This window comes from Pan troglodytes, chromosome 5, assembly GCF_028858775.2.
Source record: "Pan troglodytes isolate AG18354 chromosome 5, NHGRI_mPanTro3-v2.0_pri, whole genome shotgun sequence".
Classification (NCBI taxonomy): Eukaryota; Metazoa; Chordata; class Mammalia; order Primates; family Hominidae; genus Pan; species Pan troglodytes.
In genome coordinates, this window is record NC_072403.2 from 137,686,015 (window position 1) to 137,707,451 (window position 21,437).

The 21,437-nt window shown below is 39.5% G+C and overlaps 1 protein-coding gene across 14 annotated transcripts in view; it reads left to right on the plus strand.

The window, feature by feature from the left end:
- Positions 1-21,437, plus strand: part of NCOA7 (nuclear receptor coactivator 7) — a 153,488-nt gene that overhangs the window by 30,227 nt on the left and 101,824 nt on the right. For all 14 annotated transcript variants that reach the window (XM_063813426.1, XM_063813429.1, XM_001165718.7 and 11 more), the window contains one exon: positions 4,002-4,115. In XM_063813426.1, coding sequence (XP_063669496.1) covers positions 4,066-4,115 — 50 coding nt within the window. In that variant the 5' untranslated portion in view covers positions 4,002-4,065. The remainder of the gene's footprint in view (positions 1-4,001; positions 4,116-21,437) is intronic.

A 21,437-nucleotide genomic window follows, 5' to 3' on the forward strand; every position in this document is an offset into this window, starting at 1 on the left:
GATTTCTGCCTACTTATGTGCCAGTTGTTTAGGGAAGTATAGTAAAAGTGAAACTTGGTGTTATTTGACTTGAAGGAATTTATGGTTGGGGCGAGGAGACTAATTGAAATGCTGTTGTCACACAGTATATGATTAAGTGCCTTGCAGTAAGTTATAGGTGATATATGAAATAAGCTCTTTAGGGGAGAGGAGCGCACACAAGTGGTCAGGGAAGGCTTTGAAGTAGAATTGGGCCTTGTCAGAAGGAGGAGCCTAGCAAGGTTGCCTCGTGCCTGAGGAAAGAGTGAGGATAAAGGTGCAGAGTTGGGGAGACGCCCAGGGGGTTCAAACCACAGTGTGAAACTGAGCTCATGAGAGTTAGACACTGAGCCGCCATCTTTCCTTTTTCTTCTTTCTCCTTGCACTCGAATTCTTGAATGAGTACTAACTACCCCAACTCACGGTAGCATGGCTTCCACTCCCAATACGTCACTAATGCAGTCCCGTTGGAGGTCCTCAATGACCTCCCTGTCCCAGTGGCTAGGTACATGTGCCTTAACTTGCGAATTCTGTGCTGCAGCATTGGATGTTGTTGACTCCGGACTACTTTTTCTAGCTCATCTCCAAATGCTTTCTGGCTCCAAAGGTTATTGAAAGACACTGGAGTGTATACCAGACTGGGTTTAAATTGCTGCCGCACCACAGCTAGTGCTGTTGAATTAAGGAAATTAATTAGTACCTCTCAGCCTCAGTTTAATGGAAATAAGGACATCTAAATCATAGTGTGGTTGAAGGATAAAAAGATAACATAGGGATAATATGTTGAAATAAATGGCTGTTGGTAGGCAGGCATCAAGATTAGTTCCCTTTCCGTACCTGGTAGCCATGCTTTCCTTGCCTGAGTGTGCCTAGCCCCTTTCACTTCTATCCCTTTGCTCTGGCATTCCTGCTTTCTGGAATTGAAATCCTAACCACTTTACCCATTGAAATCCTAACCACTCTGAAAGGTTTATCACCTCAAGCAGAATTGAACTTCACATCTTTTGGATTCTTACTTAGTATTATTCATTGGACAGCCCCAAGTTACTACACTACAGTTTAGTTATCTGCACAGTCATATTTTCCTGACTGGATGGAAAACTCTTTGAGGGTGAAGCCCAAGTCAGGGATGTGAAGATAAACTAGTAAGAGCTGAGACTGTATACTCCCATGTTTCTGTACAGGGCTGAATGAATAGTTGTCAGACTTCCAAGGTGATCTCATCATCATATTGTTTTTTCTCCTTTTCTTCCTAACCACAAGCATATGCTGATAATTTCTAATTCCTTTCCTCTAGCCTTCACTGCCCTTCTGTGCTTTCAATGTAATCAAACGTCTGGTGAATGTCTCCAACTCCACTATCCCATAGCCGTCTCAAAGGCACAATGTCCACAACCGATCTCTTACCTGCTTCTGCTCCCCTGTCCTACATGCAGCCTGCCCTTTTCATGTATATTGTACTAGATCTTCGGTGTCATAGCCCACGCAGTTCCTGAAGCAGAAACTTGGAGGACATCCTTCATTCCTTACTTTCCTTGTTATCTACACTGCATGACTCATCAAATGTCAACTCATCAGTCTCCTAAGTATTTATTGAGTCCATCCCTCCTCTTTCTGTGTCAACTACTGCTGCCTAGTTTTGGGTGCTCCTCCCTCAATTAGTTTGACTGTAATTTCTTTTTAATGAATCTACTTCACCCTGTCCTTAAATCCTCTCACGTCAATCCTCTACCTCTGCCGTCTGATTATGCTACACTCCCTCATGGAGAACTCTCTGGTGGCGCCCTTCCATGTACATTGGGGATGAGAAAATTAGTTTTATCTCATGGACCAGCTCTGATGGATTTGGTAATGGCTCTGCAAATGCTGCCGCTGGGTTCAGCATGAGCAATTGATGGCCTCTGACAAGGTGCAGTGAAGGGGGTGGGCTGCACATAGCCAGCTAGGATTAAGTCCAAGCTCCTTAGAGCAGCATACAAGGCTTTCCGTGACCCAGATCCTGCCCATGTCTTCATCCTCAGCTCACTTTACCCTGGAACAGAAGGGAACGATTTTGTCTTCTTGCTTTTGTTCAATTGAAACCTGCTTGCTCATACCCTTTACCTAGGAAATGCAATTTTTTTATTTTTATTTTTATTTTTATTTTTTAGACAGAGTTTTGCTCTTGTTGCCCAGGCTGGAGTGCAATGGAGTGGTCTCGGCTCACTGCAACCTCCGCCTCCCAGGTTCAAATGATTCTCCTGCCTCAGCCTCCCAAGTGCTGGGATTACAGGCACCTGCCACCACGACCGGCTAATTTTTGTATTTTTAGAGAGACGGGGTTTCACTATGTTGGCCAGGCTGGTCCCGAACTCCTGACCTCAGGTGATCCACCCACCTCGGCCTCCCAAAGTGCTGGGATTACAGGTGTGAGCCCCTGCGCCCGGCCGGAAATCCGTTCTTAACCTACAACCTTAGTGTGTGCTCAGGATACCTGGGGTGGGCCTTGCATAGTGTTAAGTGTTATTTAATTGTTTTTAATTGGCAAATAGAAATTATATATATGATATTTTTTTCAATGATATTTTGAAAATATACATTAGAAAATGGCTAAATTTAGCTAATTAAGTATTTTTCCTGAGGTCTATTTTTCAGCAGTACATATCACATTGTCTTGAAATCCTAAGTGTCTCTCCTGAAAGACAATATATACTGTTAGAGCAAATATCATGTCTTTATCTTTGACCTCTGGGACTTATCACACTCCCTTTCATGTAGTATGTATTGTGGATTAATTTGTTTATTGAATTGAAATGAATTAGTAAATAATTTTGATTGTGAATACACTTTGCTTTATTTATTTATATTTACTAATTTTTTTTTGAGACAGAGTCTCCCTTTGTTACCCAGGCTGGAGTGCAGTGGTGCCATCTCGGCTCACTGCAACCTCTGCCTCCTGAGTTCAAGCGATTCTCGTGCCTCAACCTCCGGAGTAGCTGGGACTGCAGGCGCGCACCACCATGCCTGTCTAATTTTTGGTATTTTTGGTAGAGATGTGGTTTCACCCTGTTGGCCAGGCCGGTCTCAAACCACCAATCTCAAGTGTTCTGCCTGCCTCGGCCTCCCAAAGTGCTGGGATTACAGGTGTGAGCCACCGCACAGCCTGCTTTTTTTGATTTAAATTTGATAGGTGAGCAAACTATTGCTTCAGGGTGAAAGGACAAATTTTAGGAATGTTAGTGCTCTGCAGAAATTTAGACTGGTGAATCACTGAATAAGTAGACAATTGGAAATTTTTGAGCAGGGGAGTGGCATGATAAAAGTGGTATTTGAGGAAGCTTGATCTGGAGACAACCTTTTTTTATATTATAGGCTTAAGCCACTGCTGGCAAGCGTGGGTGAGGGTCGCAGGGGTGGAGAAGAGGGAGACGCAAGGGTTTAAAGCCATGCTGAGGAACAGCTTCCTGTGTCTTTGTACTTTCATTTCCACATTTGCTCAAGTGGGATGTACTTGCTGGCATGTTTCCGAAAATAAAATAGAGTGCTGAAGTTATTTTTATTTTTAAAAAAAAAACATTCTTGTAAAACACCTAAGTGAGCCATTTTACATAATTATCTGAGACATATGCCTTATTAATTGCTTGGGAAGAGTGATTATGAGTTCAATTTTTTAAAAAATAATTAGCATCTACATAGTTAGGCTACAATCTTCCAAAGTCAGTGAAGGTTTTTATTTTGGCATGTTTTAAAATAGTTGTTAGTTGTGAGGAAAATACTGCAGTTTGGTTTTCCATCAGGTTTTGCTTTATAGTTTAACATCTCCATTCTGATTGTAGTTTCTCCCATGGACATTTGCATTTCATATTTGACTCATGTGACAGTGTTTCCTGGTTAAAGTTTATTTTTCATTTGTTTTGGTCCATGTAGTTCTACTCCATTTTATTTTTCACATTGGCCAGTGTAAACTTTTAAGTTTACAGTTGCTTTGTTATTTTTTCTTGCAGGGTTACGACTCACTGATTAAAAAGAGGGACTTTTTCAAATACTTTGCACTTTTGATTGTGTATTATGGATACCAAGGAAGAGAAGAAGGAACGGAAACAAAGTTATTTTGCTCGGTAAGCATTCATTTTACAAAATTGTTATCAGTACTTTAAAGAAATATTTGAGGGGACTTTGTCCTCAAGTATTACTTCGCATTTTGTGTTTTGTGCTTGTTCATAAATAGAGCAGGTAACCAGGAGAAGTAAACTATACTTTGCTTCATCCATTTTATTCGTATTAGAGGAGTGTAACATTTGGTTCTTCTCTTTCTAGCTTTGACACTTCTCTCAGGCCAGTGTTGCTCAGCGAATCCAGCTGTCATGCTCTGACCTGCAAATTGCTCCAAATCCCATGTTTAGCAACCTACCTTGAATTTTAAATCCTAAGTGCTTCGCTCCTACTGTTCTGTAGCTTAATAGTTGGACTATAACTGAAAATCTCTGACACATTTAAAGCTTATCACCTTGTGGGGAGTCTATTACTAAGAAATATTTTTGTAGGTAGGTGAAATGGGTGAAATTATATTTTTGAATCAGAGTCATTTTTAAGGCTGGAACTTGTCCAACATAAATAAATTTGTTGATATCTGAATAGAAGTAATGTAGTATATGATTGGTTACCATTTACAGATTTAAATGTCTATGTGGCAGTCACTCACTAAACATAATAAAATGAATTATATGCTAAACATTTGTAAAACATTTTGATAAGCCAGAATGTTTTCAGACTCAGAGAACATAGGCTTAAAAACATTATGTTTCTCCTAAATTGAAATACATCTTAAGAACTAAATTTAGCCTCATTCCATCCCCAGTCCCCAGGCTGTGCTCATTAGAGATGCATTTATTATTTTCTAAACATGAGCCTTGGAGCCAAAACCAAAGTTTGTTGTTGATGTTTTTATCTAGTAATTAAGCTAGATTTTAGGTTGATAATGGGAAAAGGACAGAAACAATTTAAGGACCTACTATGTACTGAGTTGTTTACTTATTATTTTAATTGTCTTCAAAATAAATCTATGACATCGGTTAATTTATCTCCATTTTACCAGTGATGCAACTAAGACTCAGAAAATATTTTGTCCATTTCATGCAGCATAAGTGTCAGTATATAAGGCCATCTCCAAAAGGCACGCTCCAGTTAGGAATAGTAAATCATGAATAAGGTTTTGGGGAAGCACAAGTTAAACTACCAATTGTAGTAAAATATTTTCTGCTATTATGACTACAGAGAGTAACCAGATTAGGGAAGGAAGACATCAGGCATCTAATGGATGAGACATCAGAAAGATAGGATATTTAGAATAAATAAGATCTCCAAAGTTTTTATTTTGAGATAATTTTAGATTCACCTGTAGTTAGTTGTAAGGAGTAATAGATACCCTGTATTCTTTATCCATAGTACAGTATCACAACTAGGAAATTCATATTGATACAATCCACCAGCCTTATTCAGAGCATTCATTGTATGTGTGTTTGTGTGTATTTAGTTCCATGCAATTATATCACATGTAGATTTCTGTGGTCACCATCAGTCAAGATACAGAACAGTTGCATTAAAAGGATTCCACATGCTACCTTTTTGTATCCCTACTCACTCCTTCCATCTGTCTGCCTCCTCTGACAACCACTATAATTTGTCATTTCAAGAATACTAGGTAAATGGAATCATATAGTATGTAACCTTTGGCATTTAGCTTTTTCTTCCCTTCAGCATTACTCCCTTGACATCCCTCAAAGCTGTTGCATGTATCGATAGTTTGTTCCTTTTTATTGCACAGTAGCATTCCATAGTATGGATGAATCACAGCTTTTTAGTCATTTACCCATTGAAGGGCATTTAGGTTGTTTCCAGTTTGGGCTATTTATGAACAAAGATGCTAGATGCTACAATCATTTATGTACAAGTTTTTGTATGAGCATGAATTTTCATTTCCCTGAGATAATTGTCCGAGAGTGCAATTGCTGGGTCAAAGGATAAGTGTATTTTTAGTTTTATAAAAAACTGCAATACTCTTTTCTGGAATGGTTGTAACATTTGACATTCCCATCAGCAAAGTCTGAGTAATCCAGTTTCTCTGCATTGTCATTTGGTGGTGTCAATATTTTTTTTTTTTTTTTTTTTTTTTTTTTTTTTTGAGACGGAGTCTCGCTCTGTCGCCCAGGCTGGAGTGCAGTGGCGCGATCTCGGCTCACTGCAAGCTCCGCCTCCCGGGTTCACGCCATTCTCCTGCCTCAGCCTCCCGAGTAGCTGGGACTACAGGCGCCCGCTACCACGCCCGGCTAATTTTTTGTATTTTTAGTAGAGACGGGGTTTCACCGTATTAGCCAGGATGGTCTCGATCTCCTGACCTCGTGATCCGCCCGCCTCGGCCTCCCAAAGTGCTGGGATTACAGGCGTGAGCCACCGCGCCCGGCCCAATATTTTTTATTTTTATTTTAGCTATTCTGATAAATATGTAGTGATATCTCATTATGGTTTTAATTTGTATTTCCTTAATGGTTAGTGAAGTTTAACATTTTCATGTGCTTATTATTAGCCATAGTGTATCTTCTTTAGTGGCATCTCCTTTCCTATCTTTTGCCCATTTTCTAATTGAATTGTTTAGGTTTTTACTGTTGAATTGTACACATTCTAGTCTTTTGTTGGATATGTGATTTGCAAATATTTTCTCCCGGACTGTAGTTTGTCTTTTCATCCAGTTAACAGAGTTGCAGAGCAAAAGGTTTTAATTTTGATGTGGTTCAATTTATCAGTTTCTCCTTTTATGAATTGTGCTTTTGGTCTGAATTCTAAGATCTCTTTGCCTAGCTCTATGTTCTGAAGATTCTCTCCTGTTTTTCTTTTCTGAAAATTTTATAACATTATGTTTTATATTTAAGTCTGTGATCCATTTTGAATTTATTTGTGGATAAGATATGAGTTTAGGTCAAGATGGTGGTCATGCTTCTCCTCCCCTTCCTGCCCGTCTCCCCTCCTCACCTCCTCCCTTTCTTCCTGCTCCTCTGCCTCTTCTTCTTCCTCCTCCCCCTTCCCGCTTCTCCCCCTTCCTTCTTTCTCCCACCTCCTCCTTCCTCCTCCTCCTTACTTTCTTCTTCTTTCTTTTCTTTCTTCTTCACTTGCCCTACATAGTGATTTTAAGAGCTATAGTGCCTTCTCAGCCTGAATCCAAAGTGATTCCTGTAGTAAAGGTAACTGCCGGTTCATGAACAACCTGCTCAATGTTAACCTCTTCTTGTTCCTAAAATGTAGAGTCAGGGGAGCCCCTGAAACTGAGAATACAAACCAAAACTGTTCTGGAAGAGCAGCACAGTTTTTTCAACTCAGAAATGTAAAATTGTCTTGCTTATCATGACCTCTTCTGAAAAGTATTCTAAAAATGAAACAAAAAACGTATCTTAAAATGCTGAAATGTGATCTTGGGAGCATAGGGACAGTGGCACAAGGATGAAATCAGTGGTGCTCTTAAGACAGTAAGACAACATGATTTGTAACTAGGAAATGAGAGAGATGGAGAGAGGAGAATGGAGAGAAGAGGGGGTGGGAGCAGGGAGAGAGGGAAAGAGACAGAGAGAGAAACACTGACTGACAAACCTGTAGTTTAGCTCTTACAATGCAGTGGAAGCCAGAAATGGTCAAGCTATTAAAAGCAAAAGGCAAACCAAAGAGAAAAGAACCCCCTTCAGCCTATAATCAGAAAAGAGCCATCCAAAGTTATACATCTTTTCAAATGCCTTCTGACTTAACTGTGGAATTACCATGTGGAATTAGCAACAGAACTTACTTGAAAGCTGGTTTCTGACAACGTAGAGCAGAGTTCTCTGGAGCAGCGTACTTAAGGGCAGTCCAAGCAAGATCTCTGGAGAGAAGGATAAAATATCAGGCCAAGGGTGAGGCCAAACTGATGCAATCTGTTTTCTCTAAACTAAATTATACCACCTTACATAAATCTCAGCTAGTGTTCTGAGGAAGTCAAAAGGAAGATTTACCCTGATGCTGTGCCTGCTGCCACAATTACATATCTGAAACCCTAAAAACTGCTTTTCAGACTGCTTCCCCCTTCCACCTAGGAAAAACTAGGAACACCTAGTTTTTCCCCCTGAGTAGTTAAATAGCCAATGTTTTCTTTGTGTGCTATCTTATCATGTGGTTTCATAATCATTGCATGACTGTGTTTGATAAATAGTCCTTTGCCAAACCTGTTTTGTTGACGTTTCGCTCTTTAACATCAAAGTAGAGTTTAAAATACCCTATTTTAATAATTTTGGATTGAAATTAGTGATTTGAGGGTCACCCAGTCTTTCCTTTCTTATAATTTATCTTGAAATATGCCTGTGTAACTCTAAATAGAGGGGTGGATTAATACTGCTACTAGATAGAGTAATTCTGGATAAGACCTGATGAATTTTTTGGATTTTCTGACCCTGGTCCAACTTGTTTTCAGGTGCTTCAGGATAGTTTTATAACAGTTGTTAAATCTAGATTGAATGATTTGTGAAACTTTTTCACAAATGGTTTTGCAAATAATTTATATATGCAAAATTAGTATATGTCTATATTAATTTCTTGATCCCTGACAGATCTTGAAAACCAAATGAAAAACTGAATTACTAAAGCAAATTATGCTTTCTGTACTATTTGTACTGTGTACAATTTATGCTATCCTCTGGGGTGACTATCATGTGTCATTTGTTACATCCCTGCTGACTCTTCCTTCCCCTTGTAGTTAGAATGCAAAATTTTCTTTAGTATTGCCATACAGGGCTGTCTTCTTACACACTTGCTTGACATTATTTGGCTTTTGTGATTTCCGAGTAGGTCCTCGTATGCCATTGGTTGAAGATTCTTTGAAAGCATTTTTTCAGGATCAAGCGTTGATTGAAGATATCCAAAATACATCTGTAGTTGAACCAAATGGTGTTTTGTGGGAGGTTTACTTTTCCCCTCTGATAAGGTGTGAGAGCCTGGGAGTAAACAGTGAGTAATAGAGATGAAGACACAGACTGGATGTTCATGTAGGTCCCTTGCTGGCTCCCACCTCCCCTATTCCCTGGTTGTCATGAAAAGCAGAACTGCTGCTCCCACCTCCGCTTTCCTCTTAACCCAGCCTTTCAGAGCAGCAGTAGGAGCCAGCACCACCTCTGTCATCATTCTCAGTGACAAAGGATGCAAAGTGTAGAACATTTCTTAGCTCCCATCTCCAGCCTCTGCCCTGGCAATTCTTCACCCTTGAACCTCTGACCCACAAGCAGAACACCTAGCGTTTGCAATTCACTCCAGTGTATAACCTCTGGCAAGTTTTCTAAGCTTCCTTTACCTTACATTTCTTCAGTTGTTAAATGTTGCTAAAAATAACCAACTAACAAGATGCTTTTGAAGAAGGAGACATCCCAACCAGCCAGAACTGGAGAGAAGCTCAAATGGGACCCAGCAAGGAGGGCCAGAGCTGAACAGCTTGTCCCCTTATTCTCTTTTCCATGGCAGAGGAGATTTGAACCCACTGTATAACTTTCTCTGTTGTGTGAATAGTACACTTTGTAGCTTTCGTGTTTAAGTAAAATGAAACCAAGATGGCTATGAAGATTGAGGGTAATATACGAACAGTACCTGATACAGTGAGTACTCACACATTCCTTTAATAACAAATCATTCCTGATCTTACTTCTGTGTCTACCTACATCTTCACCTAATTTTCATCTTGACCTCCCACTTTCAGCCCATGAGCTGCTCCTGTTGTTCAGATCAGGGAAGAAGGAACACTTAACGACAATCCAAATTGGAATCATATCGTTTCCCAAAGATACTTTGCTATAAGCACAGTTAGTTAGGTTCTGGGATATAATGAAGTGGAGTTATATAGTCAAAGGGCCTTGAGAAACCTAACAGCCTTTTATTTAACAGTTGGACCCTAAGCCCATGAGGTGAAAGGGTCCATGATAGGCTGACTCTATCCCAGGGTACTTTTAGATATATTAATTGGTAATCAGAGCCTCACCACTTGTGTGGCTTGACGAACCGTCATGTCAAGCGGCGTGCCAGTGATACTGGCCCCCTTGGTCCTCAGAGTGGCCAGGCAGGGGTTGGGTTTGTCAGAGACCTGGGCTGGTCATCTTTAGCTATGATCAGCATCTTACCCCAGGGATGAGTAGAAGTATTATCATCTTTCTGCATGCCTTGATATGAAAAAGGCTTTTGTAAAAACGGATCCAGATTATCTTCACACCAAACATCTGATTTAAAAAAAGTTCATCCCTAAATATAATTTGACTGCTATGGGAATTTATACTCAAAGGGGTTGAATAACTTCACTGAGATAAAAGTAGGCGTGTCAGGATTTGAACTCAGGTCTTCCCTTCTCCATCCAGAGCTTATGCTCTGCAGTGCTGCCATGTGCCCCTTTAGTGGCAAAACGGGGCTTATAGAACACAGGTCACCTGACCTGCTGCTACTCACAGTGTGGGTTGCGTAGACTTCTGTGGGCAGTCTTGACAGCTGAACATTAATTTACACCAGTGTAAATTAATTTGGAGAAATGCATCATAGGTTCTAAAGGTCTAACTTATAAGCGACCTTTTCAAAAATAATTTGTTTATAACTTGACAACATCCCATAATCCATATCTTATCAGCTTATTCATCTATAATATGGTTAATGTCAGCGTATTAACCTACCAAGACAATAGGAAGCAGGCAGTCTGTAATACTTCACCTGTGTAAGTCAGGGTGTTGCATTACAGTGATCCACTTTACTCCCTAAGATTGCATGTTGTCTGAAAAGAGCAGTTGCCCATGATAGAAATGAATGCAGAAATAATTCTGTACAAAAAGCCTTCCTTTGTCATCTTGGTCAAATACAGAGTCTGAGGTCCAGTGGAAGGCATCACGTGGATGGATCTGGGTGATTGATCTGCAGCACTGGTGGAGCACAAAGTGGTATGCTCCTTGTCTCCAGCCCCACAGAGGCAACCTTTGAATCCTAGGAAGCAGCCATCTCTTTGTGGTGTGCCAGTGCCAAGAATGATTATACCACGTGGGTGGAGTGGTGTGATGTGAACTCTTGCCCTTTCTTTAATTAACTGTAGATTGTTTTTTCCTGCTGGCCAAGGGCTGTTAGAGATTTACCATCTTAAATCATCTTTAGTATGTCTGACATTTGAGGAGAAATTTATTGCCCATTGTTGGATTCAGATACTCAGTCATAGCACAGTTTTAATTGTGTTGATACATAAAACGCAAATAGAACAGTTTTAAGTACTTGCTAAATGTTAGCTTTATACTTTTTTAATATTTGGTCATTTTATTTTATCAGTTTCACTATGCCTACTGATTCTAATACAAGTTAATAATAATAGCAGTTGTTGGTACTTTATGAAGTAATTTCACAAGCATTCTGTTTATCCTTAAAATGATCCTACAAATAAATATAAATGCAGGTAATGAATCTGTTGTTCAGGAGGTGAAATAACTTACCCCAAATCACTTAGCCTTTAAATGGAGGGCCTGAGCCCCGAATCCCTGTCTGCTGTGTCTGTATCTCTGAGTGTTATTCTTCATGTTACCTCAGTTTACATTGCACTAAGTATTAGTGTCTACTTTGTCTGAAAGGGGGATTAGAACATGTTGTTAGGGCCAAGCATGGTGGCCCATGCCTGTAGTCCCACCACCGTGGGAGGCTGAGGCAAGCAGATCACTTGAGGTCAGGAGTTTGAGACCAGCCTCACCAACATAGTGAAACCCCGTCTCTACTAAAAATAGAAAAATTAGCTGGGCATGGTGGCACAGACCTGTAATCCCAGCTACATGGGAGACTGAAGCAAGAGAATCACTTGAACCCAGGAGGCGGAGGTTGCAGTGACCCGAGATTGCTCTACTGCCCTCCAGCCTGGGCGACAGAGTGAGACTCCATCTCCAAAACAAAAACAAAAACAAAAACAAAAACAAAAAAAAACATGCTGTTAGCATCATAATGTGATAAATAGAAAAAAAAATTGTATATGGGCATGGAAGGAGAATGTTACAGTTGACTTTACCAGAAACATTATTGGATTTCAATTTCAAAGCGCCATCCACCTGAGATGAAGCAATCCACAGCACTGCTCAAGGACACTCTCTTGCATGATTTCCATAGCTTTTATTTGTTTATTGGTTTTACAGTCAATCTCCCCGCAAATGGACATCTGGAAGGTGGAGACTCTCCAATCGTTCATTATTCTTTCAAGGGGCCTATTCAATAGTGGTTGGCATACAGCAAGTGTTAAATACTTGTTGATCAACTGACACAATATTCAAAACAGTTTCTTTAATGTAGGATATAAATGGTTTGTGAATTTTAATTTTTATCACTACAAATTTTTCAGTATTCAGCAATTTTATTAATCTTAAAAATATTGAGAATATTTCAAAACCATTTTCTATGAAAAAGCTGCTAGTACCTTATTTGACAGTATTACAAATTACTAACTAAACTGTTGTATGAGCCGTGATGTTAAGGCTTATATTTTGTATTTTCTCATTTGAGTTCAGACCAGGCAACTCTTAAGTGAGTATTTACAAATTGCTTGACATTCATTACTGGGAAAAATATCCATGGTCAAGTTTTATCTGCTAATGTTTTCAGGAAATCATTAACTTTTTTCTAAAGATTAAAAAAAGGCTTATAAACATTTAGCCATTAATAGTTAGACTCATGCTTTTTGCTTCGTTTTTGAGGAACAGGCTAAGTTACTTAATTCTGTGTAAAATACTGCAAGCTGTGGGTTATAACCCGTTAGGGTCTCATGAAATCAGTTTAGTGGATAAGAAACAGCATTTTTTTTTTAATGGAACAGAACAGAATAGATTAGACTGGACTAAGCTGGACTGAAATAGAAAATATCAGAATGTGTTGTATGTAGTAAGAATAAATATTTGTTTATGAAAATTGTGTTTTAAATGTTAAGTATGTACATATTGAATCACAGTTTAAATTTTTTTATTATGGGTCAGCATTAAAAAAAGACCCATTGATTTAGAGGATTCCTTAATTGTTAGCATATTGGGAGTGAGGGTTTTTTTATCATTCAAAAATGAATTTATTTGAAAATTATTCATCTAACACACATTGGCTGATTGGCAGCTGCCCATAAAGTGCCTGTTCAGTAAATATACTTACCCACACTACAGTTTAATGGGTTCCTATAAACTAATTTCAACGAATAATCACAAGCATGTTTCTGTTTAACCTGAAATCCCAGACTGATTGGTCATTCCAAATCCTGGTTCAAGAACAGTAAAGTCATCTCACAAAACCCCCAGATGGAACTATTGTGGTGAAACTTGGGAGACTTTTGCTTTTGGACCTCCTGCAGGTTTCTTCTCTATAGAACTACTTACTACTGTGGAGCTTTGGGTCTAGTTTTCCCCAAAATGGGAATAATAGTACCTACCTTATAAGGTTATTGAGAGGATTGAATGAATTAAAATATATGAAGTCTTTAGAATAATACTTTAAAAAATAAGCACTAAATAATTTTAATATAAAAGCTTGCTCCCTACATGGTGAATACAGGAATAAATGAGAAAAAATACAAATATATAGATACAACTGTTGGGTAAATTTCAGGGAGTTTATAAGTCCCCTAAAACTTGTCTGTAAACCTGCTTTAGTCATATGCTTCAGTGAAAGGTCCAATACTCCAGACTCCAAGACAGATTCCAGGGAAAGAAAAGTGATTTAAACTGTCTCCTCTCCTCCCTCTCTTTTTAAATTTGTTTCTCCCTGAGACAGAGTCTTGCTCTGTTGCCCAGGCTGGAGTGCAGTGACGTGATCTCGGCTCACTGCAAGCTCCGCCTCCCGGGTTCATGCCATTCTCCTGCCTCAGCCTCTGGAGTAGCTGGGACTACAGGCACCTGCCACCACGCCCGGCTAATTTTTTTTTTGTATTTTTTAGTAGAAACAGGGTTTCACTGTGTTAGCCAGGATAATCTCGATCTCCTGACCTCGTGATCCGCCCACCTCGGCCTCCCAAAGTGCTGGGATTACAGGCAGTGAGCCACCACGCCCGGCCTCTCCTCCCCTTTTTATTAGTGTTGCTGACAGCTGAGGAAGAGTTCAGCTGAACTGACTCCTGAATTTGGACTTAAACTTGGTACTGTTGGCTTGAAACAACTTTTGTCACATTGCTGTGGACTGAATGTTTTAATCACCCACCAAAATTCCTATGTTGAAACTCTAAATCCCTAATGTGATGGTATTTGGAGGTGGCTTCTTGGAGCTAATTAGGTCATGAGGCTGGAGCCCTCATGATAGGATTAGTGTCCTTATTAGAAGAAACACAAGAAAGATGCACACTTTCTCACTACCATGAAAAGACACAGCAAGAAGGTGGCCATCTGTAAACCTGGAAGTTGGTCCATCCAGGAACCAGATCACTCCAGCATCTGGATCTGGGACTTCCTAGCCTCTGAAACTGCAAGAAATAAATGTTCGTTATTTGAGCCACCCAGTCTGTGTTTTTATTATTAGCAGTGCAAACTGACTAAGACATACATGTATTTGAAACCTTTCATGGTTGCTGGTACAGTGACTCTTCAGCAAGAGAAAATTGAATTCTGAACCAGAAAATGCTTTGTGTGCTCCCAGCTCTGAAGCTTCATAGTTTATACTTGCAATTCAGCTGTTGGTGATTTTTGTAGAAATTTTCCTTTCTTTTCCCCTAAAATTCACATCTGAAAATTCCAAACAATCTTCACCCGCTCTGCCCTCATACGTCAACTGCTAGTTACATATCCTCCTACGCATCTTGCTGGATTAGTATTCCTGGGCAGAGCTCAGATATGTCACTTATGTGTTCCATCTTCTTTCTGGCATTTGAGGTTCTGCACAATATGACTCCTTCCTCCCCTCCTGTCTTTATCTCTTGTTTTGGTTTTCTGTACATGTCTTACACTTTGCCCCCTCAGAACTATACCTTCTATACAAAGAACTACTCTTCTTTATACTCTCCTTAAATATAGCAATGTACATATCACTCTGTCACACCCATCTTTAACTGTGACACTGTCTTCTTAAGGCTGTTCCTACTTTATTTCTCTCCCTCCACCCAACACACACAACTACATGATCCCTCTCTTGCCACTGGACTTTGAGGGTGTTGGGGGACTTTCTTATGCCTTCCTCTGGGGCCCTTAACACAGCTTGTCTTGGGATACATCCAGTAACAGTCTCATCTGTGCCTTATTTGTCTGTTGTCATTTATTGTCAGGTCTTTTTAAATTTTATCTTTCTCACAGGGTCTAGCCCCGTACCAGCACCTACCAGTCATTCACTAGGATTAATAGCTAACATTTGCTGAATTTACCATGTAACAGAGACTGGTGTTCTCGTGTAATCTCATAATTACCTTAAGGAGTAGGTTCTGTTATCATCCTGATTGCAGATAAAGATGTTAAGCCTATAGATGTTATGTAACTTGCCCAAGGTCACATAACTATGTGGTGGCAGATACACGTCTCAGCCCAGGTACGCCTGACCTCACAGCTCACACCCTTAAATCATTATGGCTGTATTTGTCATTAAGCTATGTTGAATTGAGTTTTCTAGAACCTATTAGTTCTCAATCTCAGTGGGAATCACTGGCCTAAATGACAAAATGATTAAAAATATATTTAATAACTAAACTGATATTTTCTGATTGTCAGTACAAACGTATTAGGAACTTTGGAACAAACTAGAGAAGGTCTACTCTACCAGTGAAACTTGGGAATTCCCTACATACCAGCAAAAAATGTCAGCAATCTCCTGACCTTACCTTTTTGGAGTGTGGCAAGAATGTCTCTGTTATTGCCTCTCTAGATTCAGAGTTGGAGGCCCCGACAAGTACAATTCTCCCAGCTTGGTCATTTCTATTGTAAAAGCGAAGACCTGGTTCTTGAGCCAGCGGACACTTGTTCACACATTTTTACTTCCCTTTTTCTTTATCATTTCAAATAAAGTTTGCATAAACAAAATGGTTAGGGTTTCAGGTTTTTTCTGCACTCATTTTTGTGGTGTATTATACCAGTGAACATGCAGCAGCCTTGCCTACTTGTTTTAATGTTTTGCTTCACACACATAAATGAAAATGGTAATGAATGAAAAGGAGAGTGGCCAAGGTTTAAGAAGACGTAGCAAGATACAGGTTGGTTCATGGTTTGCAAATGTGATTTACCACCAGGTAAAGTCAAGTCAGATGTGTCAACAACATGAAGCATGTAGAGTGTTCTAGGCCCAAGAAGAGAAGATGAGTTAGTTGGATTGGGGACCTCCTGGGTCTCTTCCCAAAGCAAGACAGGATCTAGCATCTAAGAATGTGGTGGAGACCAAGAAAAGGGTCTTTTCTCAATAATTCTACTACTAGAACCATGCAACTGATTTTATTTGGAGAGTCAAAAATGACTTTGAGGTGGGGATATCATGGACTGAAATGATAAATGTAGCTTGACGGTTGTGAGACAAGAATTGTTCGGGTGTGGAGAACAGAGAGTATGAAGTAAACTTAAATATAGAAGAACCAGAGAACAAGACTATTAATTATAACAATAAAAATTTTATATGGTATTTATTAGTGTACTTATGGAATACTTGACAGACTAGATGGCCAAACTTTGATCATTTAAACTTAGGAAGCAGTTAAATTAGAGGCTATTTATTCATGTTTTAAATATTCTTTACTAAATTTTAAAACTCAGTGATTTTTCTAAATCGCTCTATGTCTTTTTAAAACGCAATTTGCACATATATTTTCCTAACAAATCTGTTCTACAAAGCAGAATAGAATCAAAATTGATTCGCCCAGTGGGGTGGCTCATGCCCGTATTCCCAGCACTTTGGGAGGCTGAAGCAGGTGGATCACCTGAGGTCAGGAGTTCAAGACCAGCCTGGCCAACATGGTGAAACCCTGTCTTTAATAAAAATACAAAAAATTAGCTGGGCGAGGTGCTGGACGCCTGTAATGCCAGCTACTCAGGAGGCAGAAGCAGGAGATTTGCTTGAACCCAGGAGGCGGACATTGCAGGGAGTCGAGATCAAGCCATTGTACTCCAGTCTGAGTGACAAGAGGGAACTCCATCTCAAAAAGAATTATAATTGATCAGCCAGACACAGTGGCTCACACCTGTAATCCCAGCATTTTGAGAGGCCTAGGTGGGAGGAGTGCTAGAGACCAGGAGTTTGAGATCAGCCTAGGCAACATGGTGAGACCCTGTCTCTACAAAAAAAAAAAAAAAAAAGCCAGACATGACAGCACATGCCTGTAACCCTAGCTACTCTGGAGTGGAGGTGAAAAGATAGCTCGGGTATTGAAAGTTACAGTAAGCTATGATCATGTCGTTCCAGCCTGAGCAACAAAGCAAGACTCTGTCTCAAGAAAAACCCAACAATTTTTTTAAAAAACCAAACCACACATAAAATTGATTGATCTTACTTTTGAATATGTGGAGTGACTTAGATCAAATCACTGTCATGGATAATTTGAGTGAAGTTATTAATCATTCCATTAATTTTTCCTGTGTATGTGAGAATATATTACTGTTGATTATGACATCTGTGGTGCATGTACTTCACGATTTAGAGCTAGAAGAGCTTTGGTTTTAGAAGTTACATAATACGTAATATAAAGCAGATGAATTTCGATATTTCAGATTAATTTTGTTAGCACAGCAGAAAGCTGAACAGTAATTTGGTTATTTTATTTTCAGAAGGTAATTGCAGCAGATGCTGGTAAGGTCATTGGGGACTGAGCAATTTCCATTTCCATGGCTCCAACATCTTTTTTTTTGTCTTTTAAGGGGGATGGGCGGGGAGATAGTTCCTTCTACTATGCCAAGTCAACTGCTGTCACTAGACAATAAGAGAAATTTAATTTTTTTAAACCACAACTCTAAGTTTATATAAATGATATTTTTATTTTATAAGGGTAGATATATTTTAAATGTAAAAACAGGTATATACACACACATACATATATATGCAAACATATTTTTCTTTGAAAAGAGTATATGGATTTTTAAAATATAAAAATTAGTTGTAAGCTCACATGTATTCATATTTAAGCACACTTTATACGAAATGGCATTATTTTGGCTGGGTGCGGTGGGTCACGCCTGTAATCCTAGCACTTTGGGAGGCCAAGGCGGGTGTATTGCCTGACCTCAGGAGTTCGAGACCAGCTGGGCAACACAGTGAAACCCCATCTCCACTAAAATACAAAAAAAATTAGCAAGGCGTGGCAGTGTGTGTCTGTAGTCCCAGCTACTCGGGAGGCTGAGGCAGGAGAATTGCTTGAACCTGGGAGGCGGAGGTTGCAGTGAGTGAGCCAAGATTCCACCACTGCATGCCAGCCTGGGTGACAGAGCAAGACTCCGACTCTAAAAGGAAAAAAAAAAAAAAAAAAAAAAAAAAAAAAAAAGCGCATTATTTTAATGAATCATTGAAAATGAAAAATTACAAAATTAATTGGGTTACAAATCCAATATATATAATCTTTACCTCCTTCTTCCTGTTTGTTTTTATTGCATAGGAAAACCTTTCTGTGATTTTGAATAATGACCATTTTGGTTTTTATATTAGCCGATGCAACTAGATATTTAAGACTTCTCTCAGTTCCTTCATGTAATTAAATGTAAGAATTTAGGTAATATTCTTTATGTTATGAGGAGAAACATATGCATTGCTTGCATCTCAGAGAGACCTTATGTGCCTGTGCCTATTAAGCCCAGAGGGTAGATTGGTGAACAAAACAAATATGGTCCTTGCCCTTATGGAGAATACTTTTCACAAATACATTGTCTTAGTTCATTTTGTGTTGCTTTAACACAATGTCACAGACTGGGTAATTTACAATGAACAGAAGTTTATTTGACTTACAGTTCTGGAGTCTGGGAAGTCCAAGAGCATGGTGCCAGCATCTGACAAGGGCCTGCATGCTGTATCACCCCATGGTGGAAGGTGGGAGGGCAAGAAAGGGTGAGAGTGGGCCGGGCGCGGTGACTCATGCCTGTAATCCCAGCACTTTGGGAGTCTCAGGCGGGCGGATCACCTGAGGTCAGGAGTTTGAGATCAGCCTGACCAACATGGAGAAACCCTGTCTCTACTAAAAATACAAAATTAGCTGGGCGTAGTGGCGTACACCTGTAATCTGGAAGCTGAGGCAGGAGAATTGTTTGAACCCCGGAGGCAGAGGTTGTGGTGAGCTGAGACCTGCGCCATTGCAATCCAGCCTGGGCAACAAGAGTGAAACTCCATCTCAAAAAAAAAAAAAAAGTGAGAATGAGCAAGAGAGGGCCAAACTCACTTTTATAAAAATGCACTCTTCTGATAACCAGCATGCTCCCACAATAATAACATTTATCCATTAATGAGGATGGAACCCACTTGGCCTAATCACCTCTTAACAGTGCTACCTCTCAATTCTGTCACAATGGCAATTACATTTCAACATGAGTTTTGGAGGGAACATTCAAACCATAGCAGACTTTAAAGAAGAACATCAAATCCATATGTCATTATAAATGGCTGTATTTGCTGCGAGGGAAAGCAACAAGACATCATAAAAGAGAAGTGCAAAAGTAGTATCCACTTTAGACACAAGTTATGTTCAAGGACCCTTGGAGAAAATGACATTTAAAGGTCATTTAATACTCATGTGTTAATGACTTTTAATGATCTTGGGTACAAGCAGGAGTTCACCAGGTAATCTGTGTATTTAGGAGAAGGGCTAGGGAGAGAGGGAAGGACGAGAATATTCTAGGTAGGGAGAATCCTTGGATGAAAAGTCCTTAAAGTGACAAAAAGCTTGGCAGCTTCCTGGATCTGCAAGATGGCCAATGTTCCTTGAACACAGTGCTTTTTTGGGAGAAATGCACAGGCAATGCGAAGAGGTAGGCTGAGGCAGATCATGCAGGGCCTTCTTGGCCATGTTTAGGAATTTGGATTGAACAGCTAGATGGATGGAGGTGCCATTAACTGGAATGGGAAAACTAGAAAAACAACAGTTTTGAGAGAGTATCTCAAGAATTTAATATGTTAAGTTTGAGATGCTTACAAGACAACCACTAAATACACAATTCGGTATGTGTAAATCTGGATTGAAAACAGGTTCTGGACTGAGATGGAAATTTCAGAGTTGTTGGCCTCAGCCATGGGAAAGGATGACATCATATAGGGAGGGCATATAAAGTGAAAAAAGAACAGAACTAAAGAATGGGAACAGAATTAGGAAATTCCAACATTTGGTGGTCTAGTACAGAAAGAGAAGTAGGATGAAATTCAGAAGAGATAGAATCACTGCAGCTGAGAGAAGAGAGAATTTCAAGGAGCGAATGATCAGCAGGTTTGCAAGTAGCTGAGAGGTAAATTAAGATGAGGACTGCAAAGTATCCATTAAGATTGACACTTGGAGGTCACTGATAATTGATTGGATAAAAGCAGTTTCAGCACAGTGGTGGGAGAAGCCAGTTTGATGTGAATAGGAGGTAAGGGAGTGGAGACCAAGCTTCTAGCCAATTCTTTTGGGAAATCGGCTGGGAAGGGAAGCCAAATATTCAGGCCTTGGCAGGAGGAAGATGTGAGAGTCAAGGAATGGTGAGTTTTTGAAGATGGAAGAGGAAGAGGAGGCATTAGAGCATGCTTGCTGGCTAATGAGGATGGTGCATCAGAAAGGGATCCCTCAGGGATGTCCGCTTGAAGGCTGATGGTTACGTAATGCCATGAGGATATTAGCAAAGAAGCAAGGCAGGAGAGGAGCCATACTGGGATACATGCACCTAGGCTGGCTGTCTAGGGCCTGTAATGTGTTTTAGTTTTACTTGTGCGGATTTGTGGCACTGTGGGCTCTCTTTTGCTGATTGCACACTCATGCTGTGCCAGGAGATTTACAAATATGACCTCACTATGGTATTAGTTTTCTCATTTTTATAGGCAAGGAAACAGGCTTGGAGTGGTTTAATAACTCCCCAAGTTCCATAGCTAGCAAATAATGGAGCCAGGGTCTCTTCCTACTTGTATCTAATTCCAAAGCCTTTATTCTTAACTGCTACCTCCATAGTGCCCTTTAAATAGAATGTAAAAATAATTAGAACATTCTCTTCCATAAGAGAATTTTTTAATTGTAATATCTTAGATGAAAACATTAATTTAGAAATTTTAGAATTTATATTTAAAATTTTAATCTCTAAAAATAAAATTTTAAAGTTTAGACATTTTTCCATAAAAAATTTTTATAATCATTGTTAACAAATTATTATAATATGTCCTCTTTATAATCTATGTCCAAAAGTATTTGAGCTCATGTTTCAATTTTTTTAGTAGAACTTTTACATATTATTTTAAGAGACAGATGTACAATGCTAGGAGTTAGAGCACCTTGGTGGTATTAAGTT